This window comes from Choloepus didactylus, chromosome 15, assembly GCF_015220235.1.
Source record: "Choloepus didactylus isolate mChoDid1 chromosome 15, mChoDid1.pri, whole genome shotgun sequence".
Taxonomy (NCBI): domain Eukaryota; kingdom Metazoa; phylum Chordata; class Mammalia; order Pilosa; family Megalonychidae; genus Choloepus; species Choloepus didactylus.
In genome coordinates, this window is record NC_051321.1 from 44,783,516 (window position 1) to 44,799,545 (window position 16,030).

General features: G+C 42.1%; 2 protein-coding genes across 4 annotated transcripts in view; both read left to right on the forward strand.

Annotated features, from left to right (window-relative positions):
* LIPA (lipase A, lysosomal acid type) overlaps window positions 1-5,987 on the forward strand; it is a 31,994-nt gene extending 26,007 nt beyond the window's left edge. For both annotated transcript variants that reach the window (XM_037804447.1, XM_037804448.1), the window contains exons 9-10: window positions 3,705-3,776; window positions 4,633-5,987. In XM_037804447.1, the coding sequence (XP_037660375.1) occupies window positions 3,705-3,776; window positions 4,633-4,866 (306 nt within the window). In that variant the 3' untranslated portion in view covers window positions 4,867-5,987. The remainder of the gene's footprint in view (window positions 1-3,704; window positions 3,777-4,632) is intronic.
* A 7,326-nt stretch (window positions 5,988-13,313) lies between these two features.
* CH25H (cholesterol 25-hydroxylase) lies at window positions 13,314-15,530 on the forward strand. Of its 2 annotated transcripts, XM_037805028.1 has the most exons (2): window positions 13,314-13,657; window positions 14,020-15,530. In XM_037805028.1, the coding sequence occupies exon 2, from the start codon at window positions 14,178-14,180 to the stop codon at window positions 14,988-14,990; it is 813 nt and encodes a 270-aa protein (XP_037660956.1). In that variant the 5' UTR covers window positions 13,314-13,657; window positions 14,020-14,177; the 3' UTR covers window positions 14,991-15,530. The 2 variants fall into 2 exon arrangements, with proteins under 2 accessions (XP_037660956.1, XP_037660955.1); XM_037805027.1 differs by lacking the exon at window positions 13,314-13,657 and having other exon boundaries at window positions 13,925-15,530.
* Window positions 15,531-16,030: the final 500 nt, after the last annotated feature.

Below are 16,030 nucleotides of genomic sequence, written 5' to 3' on the forward strand. Positions count from 1 at the left end.
TTTTCCTCTCTTCCCTCGTGGACATTTTTCAGAAAGGATGAAATTCTGTCACCTCAGGGGGTAGTGTACTCCCAGAGATGCATGGAGGGTGGCTGAGCTGGTTGGAGGCAGAAGCTGAGCTACCCTTCAGCTCAGTGGCCTTCACTGCCTGCTCGGGTTCTCCACGTGCCTTGGCTAAGTACCAAAGCCCATGAATGGCCTTTCAGAAGCGCTGCTCTTGTTCCAGCCCCTTTTATCGGCCAGCTAGCTGGAGGCAGAGGTCACAGGCTGAGTTCAGAGCACAGCTCTCTGGCCCAGTTGTGACCTTAGGGCTTTAGGCTCTAACCACATTGGCATTTGTTTCATGAACATTTCCAAAGCCCAGATTCCCTGCAGAGGGCAGCCTTGCCCTTTGACCCTCTGCCCTCTGTGTCATCCCTTTGTCAGTAAAACAGTTGCTTCATGGAGTGGTTCCATAGGATCCTCTCCTTTATTCCACCTCCTCTGGGCTGTTTGCCAGGGGCTGCCACTCTCTGCCTGTGAGGGACACACTGGCACAGGCTGCCCACAGGAAGGCAGCCCGGTGCCCGCTGGGAGAGGCATCGGCTGAGGGTGGGCGGGCCTGGGTGTTGGCAGGCTGAGAGCTACAAGACAGGTGGTGAATTTTGGAGGTTGCTGGGATGTGGGTTTGGGGGTGCCCTTAAAGGCCATTTTATTCACAGTACCTTCAGAAGTTTAAATAGTTTGAATAGTTTTTGTTTAAGTAATTAGGATTCAGTTATTAATTCCAAAATCTAGATATTTACTGGGCTTTTATATTTAGTTTACAAATCTTATTCTCTTTGTAAGCCTGACAAATTCCAAAGATCCCCAGAGCTGAGACTCTTGTTACTGTCTCTGGCCGTCAAGCTAGCCCTGCCCAAAGCCCAGGAACTCACTCCGGTTTGAAGAAGGCTAGTCCAAGTATATCTTTAACAGTGTTGGTCAGAAATAATTAGGGTACAAGTGAAAATACAAATTCTTGGACCTTACCCAAGATCTGTTGAAAACTGGAGTTACTGGGGTGGGGGTGGGGGGCAGGTATCCCTAGTATCTGCATTTTTAATAGATACCCCCAGATGATGTATTCTATTGTCTGCAACCTAATGCTTTTAAAAAAATAACAGCAAACATTTGGTAAGAAATCTTCCTTAAAACGTTGTAGAAAGGACATTTAATATAATTAAGATATGTTCATTATCATAGTTTAGAAAATATGTGAGTGAAAAGAAGAAAACTTACCTGTAGGGGTAGCCACTATTAGTATTTTGGTATACTGTTACAATTGTCTGGTATAATCTATTCCATTACAAAAGTACCTGTACTTTCTGTAACTTTCCTTTTTATTTAAGGAAATAGCATTGTATTTGTTAGAAACAGGCTAAGTTGCTGTATCAGAGATCCCAAAACACAGCCACCAAAGCTGTTTCTTTCACCTAATACAGAGCTCAGTAGTCCGGGCTGGTGGTGGAGGGGCTGTGGATGTGCTTCTCGTGGACATGCAGGGACTGGTGCACTCCACACCGTGGCTCTGCCATCCCTGGGTGCTGTCCTCTTTTGCCTGGTTGAAGCTGGGTCATCTCCATGTCTTTTCCAGCCCACAGGAAGTGGGGGGAGAAGCCCAGGGCAGGTTGCTTCACATTTAGGAGATAGCTCAGAAGTGAGTCGTATAGCCCTACCTAATTGTGAGGGGGATAGAAGATGTGGTTTCTACCTGGCTGGCCATGTGTTCAGCAAAAGCTTGAGGGGTTCTGTTAGTGAAAGGAAGAAGGTGAGAATGAATACTGGGGTGTGATCCTGCCCAGGTCAATAACTAAATTTTAAAAATATTCCTAATGGACAGACAGTTTTCCATCACTTGAATTTTCTTCTTCTCTCTCTTCTCTTTCTACTTCTCACCCCACCCCCCATCTCTTCCTCCTCATAGCTTTTTGCAATAGCAAACCACCCTAGGAGATATATCCTTGTATTATGGATATGTATTTATACATTAGGCAGATTGTTTTTCTTATGATGCATTTGAAGAAGTAGAGTTAGTGGTCAGAATGTTGGCATATTTTTAAAACTTCAATACATATTGTACTATAGGAAAGTTGAACCCATTTACGTTTTTATTACCATTTGAGACCTAAATATAACTTTTTAAATGTCTCTTTCAAACTGTTTATCCTAATATTACAAGCATTTCCTCCTGATCTTTATCCATATATGGTTATTATATAATTGTAACAATGGTGCATATTCTATTTCATTTTCTGACTTTTCCCACTTAATATTATTCATAAACATTCTTTAGAAATAGTTTTCTGTTTCTCTATTATCATATTTATATTTATTACTTATAGCATGGCATACTGTTTGTGCATATTGTTGTAACATAATATATTTAACCAAATATCTATTAATGGACTTAGCTTATTTCCAGGTTTTTGTTGCTATAAATAATCTTTTCCATATCTCCCTTTTTCAAGTGGATAGTTTTTGAAGTTCTAAAGTTCTAAAGTGACTCCCTAAGTCACTTTAGAAGTTTAGAAGTTTAGCCTAAGTAATAAGCAAGGTTTTCCTTTACATTCCATACTCAGTCTGAGTGCTTTATATAAATGCTAAGACATATGGTACAGAGTGGTAAATTCATGTGTATGTACAGCAATGCATTGAGATATTTCCACTAATAGAGATAGGGAACAGATGCACTAACAGGTGCTGTAAATCCATATTGTGTTCTGCTTGTTAAATATGCCACAGATACTTATCATATGTCATTTGAAATGACAAAAGCAGATGTTAAAATTTCTCCTGTAGCAATCCTCTGTGGTATCTAATCTCACACTATCTTTTATTATATCAAACAGTAGAATTTTATGCAATTGATAAGGACTGAAACGTCATATGAATCAAAAGCAGTGCTGACCAAGCATAGATGGATGCCTTTTTAAAACCAGTTAATTTGGCGCCACCGTGTGGCCAAAGCTTATACATAGTTTCCAGTTCATTAGGAGTGCCAATTCTGGATTTAATTCTTGACATATTAATTTCAGGGTCTGGGTGAAGTACGACTTTGCATTATTCCAAATTTCACAAATAAGTCACTTTTTGTTAATACTTTAATATAATACTCTTAAATATGCATAGATTTAAATTTTAAATAAGATACCGTTCCATTGCTTTGTTTCTCCCCAACTAGGTAGAAGTAGTACTGACCTGGTACGATTTGGTGATTACACTGGCACTGAGACTCAAGAAAAAGTGTTAAGCCATTAAAAAATAATATAACTAGAAAGTAGGATGGATATATAGAATACATGATGGTTCTGTATCTATATATTTTTTCTTTACCAAGTAAAACAGTTGTTTTCTGAAAAAGTTTATGATTCAAATTTCAGCAGAAAACATCATCAAAAGCTCATCCAATGGTAGCAACCATTGATCCAATATAATTCAAAGCATATGTGTATAGCTGCTTTATTGTGCCATGGTATAGCTACTGTCCAATTACACCAAGAGAAATTGAGTCATTTAGTAAAGAAAAAAATGCCATTTCATTTTAAATACAGCTTGGAAATAAAGAGTAAATCTGGTTATCTATATAAAATTGATTTCTGAGGCCATGACTAACTCCAGCAACCTGTGATGCTATCTCAGACATCTATATCAGGTAACTTTTTTCCAAACTATTTTCTTTTTAGGCTTATAAATTCCAAAAGTTTCAAGCCTTTGACTGGGGAAGCAGTGCCAAGAATTATTTCCATTACAACCAGGTAAAGTCTTCATAGTGTTCAGAATAAAATGGGCCCTGAAGACTTGCTCAGGGAAGCCAGCCTGGGCTATTGAGATTCTGATAGGGGTCAGTGCAGTGGGAATTATTTGGGAGAGTTCAGTAAACGCGTTTGCTTTTCCTCAGTCAATTCCCAAACAACCCAAGCTTTGTGGTTAGTTTTGTGGAATGGGCCTCTCCTCTTTGTCCTGTCGCCGGCTGTAAATAAGAATCACCACTGTAACATATTTCATAGTAACTACAAACACAGACTTAGGAGTCAGAAAGTCCTAGGGTTGTTACCTGTTAAGTGTGGGGACTTGGCCACATTACATTGCCTAAGCCTCTTCTTCCATATACAAAGAAAATTACCATCTTTTGAGTGCTAACTGTGCAGCACATTTCCCCTGTTTTTCTTATGTAATTTTCACAACATCCCTGTGACATAAATGTGATTATTTCTGATGTACAGATGAGGAACCTGAGGCTTAGGGAATTTTTATAGCTTGTCTTCCATCCCAGAGGGAGAACACGGAAAGGTCTAACTCCCAAGCTCCTTTCCAAGCCCGTGGTCCTACTGCTTGCCATCTGGTAGGTGGGAGAACTGCGACTCTCTCACAGGGCACCCGGCGTATGTAACAGCTCAATAACTAGCAGCCATTATCCTTCCATTGTGGGTTTGGTTTTTTGGGTTGTTGTTTTGGTAATGGTAACTCTAAAGGTAAACTGATGGTGATTTTCAAAATTTAATCTCTTATTCTCCCATCAAACTGACTAAACAATGTTTAATGTAGATTGTGGTTATGATGTTGAAAATTTAAAAAAAATAAAACAACTTCCTGTGGTCTTTTTAATTGTAGAGTTACCCTCCCCCTTATAATGTGAAAGACATGCTGGTGCCGACTGCAGTCTGGAGTGGAGGTCGTGACTTGATTGCTGACAGCGATGACATCAGTATCTTGCTGACCCAGATCACCAACTTGGTGTACCACAAACACGTTCTTGAATGGGAGCATCTCGACTTTATCTGGGGCTTGGATGCCTCTTGGCAGCTGTATATGGAAATTATTAATCTAATGAGGAAATATCAGTGAAAGCCAGACTTGAGAGGTTTACGATTAAGTCATGTTAAAATTTGCTTAATTTCTATAAAATAGTTTTTCTTTCTCAGGTCTTTTGCATTTTTATATCCAAGGAAATAGTGAGACTTTGAAGATGCCCAGTTCTCTCCAGTGAGGATTAGAAACGTCCTAGCTATTTTTGTTGTTGTTTGTTTAATTATAATCACCAGCTGATTAAGAAACTGTCTCAACCATAGTGTTGTTTCTTTAAGTCTTTTAGAAATATTACTGACTTGTGAAAAGATCATTAAAACCATTCTGCCTATCCTTCCAATATAAAATGTACTGTATTACATTTTTACTCCCACAAAAGGCAAATTAACACTTGGTGGAATTTTTAAGCTGCTATTATTCATTAGTAAATGACTTGAGAAAAACTCCATGTAAAAGTACCTAGGTCTCATCTCCTTGCCTTAAAAGGCTTTCCAGTCTAATGGTCTGTAATTAGGGACCTAAATGATACTTTTCTCATGTTTTCTTTCAGTAGGTACAGAGTCAAATCCAGTGAAACCACAGCTGTGCCAGATACAGAGACTCCATAATGAATTTTATTTTTCTAACTTAACTATGATAGCTGTTATTTAGTAAGTGTTTAAATTACTCAGGCCAAGCAAAATAATTTGCTGATCTCTTCAAAAACTAATTGCACTGAATCCTGTGGAGAGACTATACCTGTGATTTTCTTTGAAATTAATGTTCTCTTAACCCGCTGCTGTGTCTCAGTAATGATGTTCTGGAGAAGCAAAAGCCCTGTGGCTGGCTGTGAGAAGTGTCCAAGATCAATTTCACACAAAAGAAATGTGACCATGCCTGTTTTCAGATCAAGATTCAGGGATTCATTTTCTTTTTGTAGCTTTGTGGGTTTCTAGTCCTGGTTTGCATCCTAAGTCAGGAAGCTTATATTCATATACTTTTCTTGCAATGTTTCCTTACAATATTCTTAGATGGACAGATGCTTTTGTGATATAATTACTTAAGCTGCAATAACAATACTTGGTATTGGCTAATATATGCAGGAAAATTACTACTACTTTGTAACATTTAAGAGTCTCATTTAAACTTTTCAATAAAACTCAGTGAGCCTCAAGCCTGAAGGATTGTGTGTATGTGGTTTGTCCTTAATTTAATTGCCTTTCTATTCTTCCCTTTCCCTTTTCAGCTGGACTTAGACTTTTTTCTTTCTCCCCCTCCTTACTCCTTGTAAATCTTGCTGATACTGCTCTTGAACATCTGTTCCTCTCTCATGGGGAGGAGACCGCAGTCTCAAGAGTAAGGTAGGTTAGAGGTGGTTTGGAAATACTGGCTTTAAAAGTTATCCTGTGGGCACCGTTTTAGTGAGGCTGTGAATGGGGACTTGGCAGCGATTAACCCCAACTGCAAGTAGCTGGTGGCTCTAGGCAGGACCATGGATTCAAGGTCTGTCCATGCAACTCCTTCACTGTACGGATGAGGCAACCAAAGCCAGTACAGATAGATCACTCCGTAGGGCCCCACAGCATACATTTGGGGCCCCGGTGTGATCTCTCCCACTAGGCTATGAGTTTGAGGTAAAAGCTTATATCTTACTCATCTCCATATATCGATTCTCATATAGTGAGTCTCAGTAGGTATGAAGATTGACTAAATGTGTGAAAATAAGAGGGCTTCTTCATATAGCTAAAGGAAATTAGATGCACAGTTAATATCTGGGGAAGTCTAAGGACTGAACTGGGATCTGTGATTTTTCATGACACCCAGAAGAAAGAGTAAAAATGAACTAGAAGCAAAGGATGTGCTTCTTCAGGAAGGTGCCACCACCCTACTCCCCCCACCTCCTGGCCATATGTCCCCCAATGAAGTCTTCTTTCCCCTTGAACCAATAAACTGGCTTGACCAGGCAGGTACAGGGTTCTCAGGGCCAGAAAGAGAGGGACACTAAGTGGGTGTTTGGTTTTTTTCTGCCAGTAATGGGAGGGAGCTGCCAGAGAATGGCTTCAGTGCCACAGGTGACTTGCTTTCTCTAGTTTTGGCTGCTGCCCTGGGGCATCCCATAGATGCTGCTGCAGCCCAAGAGGGCGATGCCAGTCCAAAGGCCAAAGAAGAGAACAAGCATTTTCTGATACATGAACTTTTATTCAGGGCTTCCTTACAGGGTGAGAAGTCGTGTAGAGATCATGACGGCTCTCTCAGGCCGGGCAGGCATCGCTTTCACAGGAAAGTTGACCGCACGATGCAAAAAAGAAAGCCTTTTATAAAGGTTTAAGACAAAGGCCTTCCTAAGGGTAGGGGGAGCATAGATGTAGGAATAGGTCATTCTGACCTGGGGGGTGGTGCAAGAAGGACTAGAATAACACTTGAACAATTACATTTTGCTCTTTTTGGGAGACTAAGAGCCTCTCACTTCCTGCCTGCTTGCATAAAGTTACATTTTAAGGTCAATTTACCCTTTTTTTTCTTTACTGGCTTAGAAAGACAGTAGGTTAAACATTTAGCTGCCTAGGTCATGCAGTCTGCTATGCACCAAAGATCTGCAGGCCTGTTTTGCTCAGGCCACGGGTTGCCACAGATGCCCTTGAGAACTTGTGGTCAGTAAAGCTCCCACACATCAGAGGATAGCTGAAGAATGAGCAGTGGCTGCATTCCATACACTCCACCTTCCACGTGCCTGTTTTTCTCTTTGCCTCCTTTGCAGACTTTTCTCTGGGGACTTCTTCAGTGTGTGGACCAGACTAAAGGTTGGAGATGTTGCATGTTGGTTCTTGATACAGTTGGGCCACGTTGCACATTTGCCTTCCCTAGTGGCCTCTTACCCCTGACATAGCTACATAGGCCCTTTGTAGCCTAATCACTCTGGCCACACTGACATAGTTAATTTATGGACCTGTTCCACAGGTTGGAGCTTTCGTGGCAAGGAGTCCTATGCCAGGTTGGTAGGGACTCTGACTCTACGTTTTCAACTGGCTTTGATGTATATTCTGCTGAACAAAACACAAAGATCCCAACGGACCTCTAGAGCAAGGAAAAGACTAGTTAATATTCTGCCAACTTGGAACTCTTCTCTAAGACACATGGGGGGAAAAGGGCCACCAACTGTAGTCACAATGAAGAAGGAACAGTCATTTTTTTTCTTTTGCCACAAGAGGGCACACTTGGCTTTGCTTTCAAACCTTCCAGGGCCCCTGTAAGGAGGGTAAGGAGGCTTTCCCTAGTACCTTCCTCACCAAAGGTAGAGCACTTGGCTGCTTTCTGAGCCATTTGGTAGATTGAGGACTGCTAAGGTCAGCTGTGACAGCGCTCATGTCTATTGAAGATTGTGATTAATTTCTTGTCTAATGGATAACCGAAAAAATTTCCCAAAGAAACACCCCCTCCCAAATATGACATGTGAAAATAAAGTTTTGCCTGAAAGGTAAACAAATGGTCAGTACCACAGACATGGTGGCTGGGGAATGGAGAAAGCCTTTACCCAGGCCCCAAATTAAAAAAGGACTGAAATGTAGACTATGGAAATTAACTCCAAATAAAGAAGGTGATTTTGTGCTTGTGGGTATGAAAGGTATTAATTTGTTCAATGTAAACATTTAAAATATAGTGTATTTTTAACCCTTGGCATTTATTTATTTTTTAATACATGGAGAGATTTTCAAAATGGAAGTAGTCCTGGTATCTTGTGACTCCTGAAAGGCAACCTCAGGTAGTAATTCTGATTTTTTTTTAAAAGCTTGTCAGTCATCCATTCAGTTATTTATTTACTATTTATTGTATTGTATTAGCTGCAGATTCCAAGTTCAATTCCAAACCAAGTAAGTTAAACTCTTTCTCTGCCAAATGGTTTAATAGTACTTAAAATAATAATTTCTGTTTTACAGTGTGCCTTCTGAGTTTCTAAAGCTTTTTCCTAAGGCTTTGATCTTTGCAACAATGCCTTTGACAGACGAGGTGAGTATTATTATTTCTGCTTGACAGACAATGGTATGCCTTTTAATAGGGATGATTTTATATGCTATAAATGTTTTAAAGGACTTGGGTGCAACGATTTCAGCAGAAGTGTAGCATGGAGGGGTTTAAAAGTATAAAGAGAAAGTATTTAAACCAAATATACATCAATATCTGGGTCAACAGAGGCATCAAGGAGTCCCTTAGGGGGGCTAACACCCCCCCATATTCTTCAGCACCCCATACTGGCTTTGGTATGGATAAAGTTTTCTGAGCATTTGTAAAGTGCCATGTAAATGCAGCTTCAGTGTCCCCTTCAAACCCCAAATTCCTGTAGAGATACCTGTAGAGATACCTGGTTCCATTCTCTGACTGTTAATCTTGACTTTCCTGAGTTGAGTCTTCATCTTCAAAATGAAGGATTAGATTTGATCCCTGAGATTACTCCACGCTATCTGAGTATCAGGTATAGCACCGCACTATCATAAACATACCTCTCTGATATCCAGGAATCGTTTTGGTTTGATAAATGCCAAAGGAGTCTCACCCTCTTTGGGAAAGAAAAACCCCCAAAGGTCATTTGAGAAAAACAAAAGAGATCATATAATTGGTAATGGGCTTTGCCAATTACATATTCTATTCTATCTTTTTTTTTTGGAGGGGAAAGTGGCATCCAAAGTCTTTTAGTGAGTTGATACCAAATGAAGTTGAGATTTGTATTAAGTATGCACATACTTGATTACTATATTTCAGAAAACTGATAGCTAGTTCCTGGGATAGCTAGAAAAAGGATTCCTGTCCCCCAACCCTGTCAGAAAGACTGCCAAGATAAAAACAATACACTGGAAGTCAGGATCAACTGGACAGGTATAAGAAACAGTGTGACCAATGCCCTATTAACATTTGAAATCAGCAAACACCCCCTTCTGTGGAAAACCTCCCTGTAGGTAAGTTGCCCCAAACTGCATCAATTAGTGCTCCAGAAAAAAAATGGACTCTATTTTTTTGAGACTTGATTTAGAGCCAGCACCTTTAAAAAAATTTTTAATGTAATTTTCTTGTATCACAGACTATATAATCCATCCAAAGTATACAATCATTGGTTCACAGTATCATCACATAGTTGTGCATTCATCATCATGGTCATTTTTAGAAGATTTGCATTACTCCAGAAAAAAAAAAAGAAGAAAAAGAAACAAGAAAACCCCACACATCCCATGCCCCTTACTACTCCCCACCCATACTGACCATTAGTATCGCACTCTACCCAATCTGGTAGGTTAACTAAGACAGTGTAGTATTGTCAGAAATCTAAATATAGATCAGTGAAAAAGAACAAAATATCCAGAAGTGGATCCATACAAACACAGCCAACTGACACTTTTTTTTTTTTTGCTATCTAGTTATACAATCATTATCAAAGATTACAGTTCAACAACTTTAGATATTTCCTGTCTATTCTAAAACACTAGACACTAATAAGAAATATCTATATATTGAGTCATTCGTCTCAGTCATTTGTTAAATCCTAATTTCGCAGTTATACCTTCTCTTTCTCATTTGATCATTCTCTCAATCTTCAGCGATATCTGGACAATGACCATTTTAACTTCTTCATGCTGGAAAGGGGTGTGACCTTATGGGGTAGAGGAATGAAACTGGTTGATGTTCTTGGAGGGACTGGTACCTTTGGGTTTCAAGGCTTATCTGGCACGGGATCAATCTGGAGGCTTTAAGTTTCTGAAAAAATAAAGTTACTAAGAAAAACTTTTGTATAGACTTAGATATAGCCCAGTGCACTCTCTAGGGCTTTCAGGAATACTGTTGGTTGGAGCTTGACATACCGTGGTAGTTTGCAATATCTGGATACAGCTTGCATATTAATAACTTCCAGAATGACCCCTCAACTCTATTTGAAATCTCTTAGCTGCTGAAACTTTATTTTGTTCCATTTCTTTCCCCCCTATTGGTCAAGAAGGGGTTCTCAATCCCATGCTGCCAGGGCCAGGCTCATCCCTGGGAGTCATGTCCCACGTTACCAGGGAGATTTATACCCCTAGAGCCAGCATCTTTTAAAATGATCACTTTCATTTATTAATCGAATCCACAAATATCGTTTGAATACTCATTATGGGCAAGGCACAATGCTCAACACTGTAAGAGAAAGTCATAGAAGATACACATCCTGTGCCTTACAAGAGAGTTAAACATCTCGTATGCTATTCAATATATTTTGTGCAAATAAAAGAAGTTTAAAGATGCAATTTTGCCAATTCAAAAAACTGACATCACTTGAGTCAATACTAGATATAAATTGATTTTCTTTTGGTCAGTGAAGTGGTGCTGTTTTTGGTTGCCCTATATATCGTGCCTACTTTTTCAGCATCCTCCATGATGCAGAGAGGATGATTGAAGGATTTTAAACTGATCCATTTCCCTGAGATGCTAGCATTTTAATATGGGACACAAACTACTGTCCTGGTCATCTGTGTGTGCACGGAAGGCAGAAAAGCTGGTTTCTATTCTTCAAAGCGCTGCAAGGTAAAAGGTGAGAACCTGCACAAAGTAGACTGAAGCCATCCCTTCCAGGTCTTGCTGCACAGAGGGCTTTATGTAATTGGCCCTGGAGAATATTCTAAGATTATTAGTGATGATAGAGGATGAAAGCCTAAAGAAGGAAAAGAAAGGGTTGGTTGGGGCTGGGGCTCAAGGGAGACAGTCTTGACAGCAAATCTAATATCTAAGCCCAAATTAAACAAACCTGCCAGTGCCACCCACTTAAAAAATCTGTAAGACCATCAAAAGCATCCAAGCATGGTAGCTGAAATCATAAGAAAAGAATGGTGTGTGCTGAAAGGCAATTTGAGGGTTGACTTAATTTCTTTTGAGGGTAAATTAGAACAACTTACTTATGAGCAGAATTCATTTGTAAGTCTGAAAGAATGAGCTCTGAAGATCCCTTTGGAGCAGTGAGGGATCCAAGAATAAGAGGGAAAAAGCTCTTGCTGTTCTCTACAAGACTCTGCTTGAGCCACACACAGCTCAAGGGCAGGTCCATTTGTACAAGGAATAAGAAGAAATTCCTAGGTTACCCTAAACTTGAAGTGGAAACAGCATCTGGAGGAGGTAGCCTAGAAAGGACAGGTTGTCTAGCTGGAAGAAGCCAAGGAATAGAGAGTTTGGAGATCTGAATTGTATCTTTTTGCTACCATCTAGAGATCAGAGCATTAGAAAATCAATCCTCTTTCCCTTTTCACATTGGCTTCCAAGAAGCTCAGAGCTACTTTGGAACCATTTACTCATCAAGGCACAAGCAAAATAAAATATATTCTTTTGTCACTGGGGTTTAAAAAAAAAAAAAGAGGCTGCTGTAAGGCCAGAGGCCATCTCCTGGGGTCTCCGGGGAGTTGGAATCTAAGGGATATTTGCATTTAAGGAACATCTGAGTATTTTACCAGTGGCAGTGCAGTGACACCAGTTGTGAAGTTCTGAATCATGAGTTGGACTATTATGTGCATGTGTGTGTTTATATATATATATTTCCTAAATATTATGTTATTACGTTATGAATTACCCTATTATATATTTCTAGGCCTAGATATTGGCCTATATTTTTGTTGTACTTATTCTTTCCTCATTCAATATGACTATATTTCTTTTTACATAATATTGATTTTAATTATTGGCTTCCTTAATTATGTTTAGGTAAAATGTGGGGTACACACTTAAAATATGTATCCTATTTTGTGTGTTTACCTTGTGCCAGGCACCATGATTTTATTTTTATAAAATCACAGCAATAATAATAATACCTACTTCTTGGTAGGGTGGGGAGCTGAGCTCTTCTAGGATTAAATGAAATCACTTCAAGTAAAACTCTTGGCTAATGCCTGGCACCTAATAGGTGGACATTACACGGTAGCCGTTATTATTCTTTTCCTTTACTGCTCACAACAGCTTCATGAAATGGCTGCTATTACCATTCCCATTTGGAGGGATAAGAAAACCAAAACTTGAAGGAGTGACTCGCCGGCCTCAACCGCAGAGATACAACTAGCAAAGCTAGGACTGGAAGAGGTCACTGGCTCCAAAGCTTTTGTTCAAAGCCGCTATTCTCTAGGCGTCCCGTGTGTTGCGTGTCAACCACTCGGTCAAACGCGGAGGTTGTTTTTCATGCTCCTCCGTGTGTCCAGCCTCTGGCCAGATAACTCCAGTGTGGTGGCGGAAAAACACAAAGGATGAGGGCGGCACCGCAGTCGGGTCCTCTGGGTCGGGGTTGGTTTGGGGTAAGCGGATAGAGGGGAAGGGGCAGGAGGGCGCCGCGGAGCCTGCCAAGGGAAGGCTGGGGAGGGCACGACGTCATCTGTTCTTTCACAGCCCCCTGGGAAGCTTCAGGACCGCACACGCCATTCCTTTGAGGAACAAAGTGGGTGGTTTATTGATTTCATTGGTTACGGTCCAAATTGAAACGCAGCGGCGTTTTAGCTCGACCAGCGCAGGCTGTGTGTGTTAAATCCCACTTTTCCTTTAGGCGAAGCCCAGGAGCCGCGGCCCCCTCGCAGGGCGGCTGGTGTGGGCGCCTCGCGCGCGCGGAGGCTGCGGGACCCACCGGGCGGGGCTGAGCTCCGGGTTCTCGAGTTTGCCGCGAGCCGGGCGGGAAAGGCCCTCTCAGCGCTGAACCCGCCGGAGGTTCCCGCCCGGCCACCCGCCGCGTCCCATTTCCTGAGTTGTTCGCCGCCGCGGGCGGCCCGGGGATCTCTCGTTCCCGCTGCGGAAGGATAGTTTGCAGTTTGTAGTTTACAGTTACAATGAAGGCTGCGTAGAGCAGAAAAGAACCGAAATACAGAAGGTACGTCGCTTTTCAAAGTTTTTAAAAACGCATTTATGCTTGCGTCTTTATGAAAACACAAGCGCAGTTACATGCAGGCATTTAAAAATACAAGTGATTCTTCACTGGTTGCCAAGGGGGTACTTTCTGGGGGTGAAGGAAATATTCTCTCTTGTTTGGGGCGATGATGACACAGGTGAATTGAGTTACCAAAACTCATGGAAACTACACTGAAGATCTGTGCATTGTATCGTATGTAAATTGTAAGTCAACTGAAAAGAACAGAGGATGTAAATGCATGCATATGAAAGTTACATTTGTATTCTACACGTGCGTATGTAAAAGTCAAGTAAATGCTTAGCTTTAGATGTGTACACTTACAGCAACTAAGCGCTACCCTGCAGAGTTACGGAGTTATTCAAGCTCGGCGCAGCCGGGAAAGGGAGCGAAAACGCTGCTGACCTCACTCGGGGCGGGGCCGCAGGTCTTAAGAAAAGCCGACGGGACGCGAGTGGCAGCCGCAGCCTGGCACATCCTCGCCATGAGCCACCACAACAGCTCCGACGTCCAGGTCCTCTGCGACTCCGGCCAGCTGTTCCTGCAGCCCCTCTGGGACCGCTTGAGAACCCGGGAGGCTTTCACGCAGTCTCCCTTCTTCCCGGTCATCTTCTCGATCATCACCTACGTGGGCTTCTGCCTTCCCTTCGTGGTGCTGGACGCCCTGTGCCCCTGGGTGCCCGCGCTGCGGCGCTACAAGATCCACCCCGACTTCTCGCCGTCCGCGCGGCAGCTGCTGCCTTGCCTGGGGCAGACGCTCTACCAGCACGCGGTGTTCGTGTTCCCGGTGACGCTGCTGCACTGGGCCCGCAGCCCGGCCCGCCTGCCTGCCGACGCCCCCGAGGTGCTGGAGCTGGCGTGCCACGTCGTCACCTGCCTGCTGCTCTTCGACGCCGAGTTCTTCGTGTGGCATTTGCTGCACCACAAGGTGCCCTGGCTGTACCGGACCTTCCACAAGGTGCACCACAAGCACTCGACCTCGTTCGCGCTGGCCACGCAGTACCTGAGCTTCTGGGAGCTGTTTTCCTTGGGCTTGATTGACATGGTGAACGTCACCCTGCTCGGGTGCCACCCGCTGACCGTCCTGGTGTTCCACGTGGTCAACATCTGGCTGTCAGTGGAGGACCACTCAGGCTACGACTTCCCTTGGTCCACGCACAGGCTGGTGCCTTTCGGGTGGTACGGGGGCGTGGCGCACCACGACCTGCATCACTCCCGCTTCAACTGCAACTTCGCACCTTACTTCACACACTGGGACAGAATTCTGGGAACGCTTCAGTCTGCTCATGCCAAGTAACTGCACCCTCCCAGCGTGGTGTGTGGCCGCTGTGGGTGCTCTTAGACGCAGGATTGCTGTACATTTCACTCTTGAATCAGGAGAAACACACTTGAGCTATTTTTGTTTTTATTTGACATAAAAAAGAACATGAACTTACTGATGGAAACTGTTGTAGATAAAATCCCAGGTATTTTTGCAGTCTAACAAGCAATTTATATGTTTGTATATCAAAGCAATTGTATTCTTGGTGTTGAATTCTAGCCCATTTCAATAGCTTTGATTTCTAGATGAGTGCTAGATACTCATCACGGGCATATTTAAATCATCTCTAAAATGAATTGTTTGTAGAACAAGGAATGTCCTATGTTTGCAAGTGTCCTAGAATCAGGCTAAGAGAATAGATTTTAATAGAGGATCTGACCTCGGACTTCATAAACTATGAAACATGTTCCTGCTGGACAGTGACCAAGATTACAGTACATTTTCTATTTTTATATAGTAACATATATTTATTTTGAAAGAAATGTTATTTGTGCTAAAAAAAGAAAAAGAATATGAGTAAAGCAAGTACTGGCTTCTGTTTCACCGACTATTTAACAAGAGGCGAGAGCGAGATGGAATGGGAGGGGTGTGCCTTTCAGAGCCTAGATCAGCTGTACCAGGCAAATGAGAACTGGGGGTTGGGGGGGGGGGCTTGTAGGCCTGGGGGTGTCTATTTTGGCCTAAAGATTTTACAGAGGGAAACAAAGTAAGTATTCCTGGGTAAAACACTGTTGTTCTGAATGTGTTTCAGCTGATTTCTGCCTAACAGGCAACTGATAGAATTAACACTGAACGACCATTTGATTGTTTTCTGGGGTGGTGGTGGAGCATGTTTGGGGAGGAGTGAAGAGAATTAGAAGAGCACCTTGCTTTGCAAAACAGATAAGTCAAATGAGTGCATTAGAACAGCTGATAGATACAAGAAAGGATTCAGGGTAAGCCCCTTTTCTTGAACCAGCCTCCTTAGAAAATGCAAATAATCACTGAATTCGGTGGCTCTGCAACCCAGAATATTT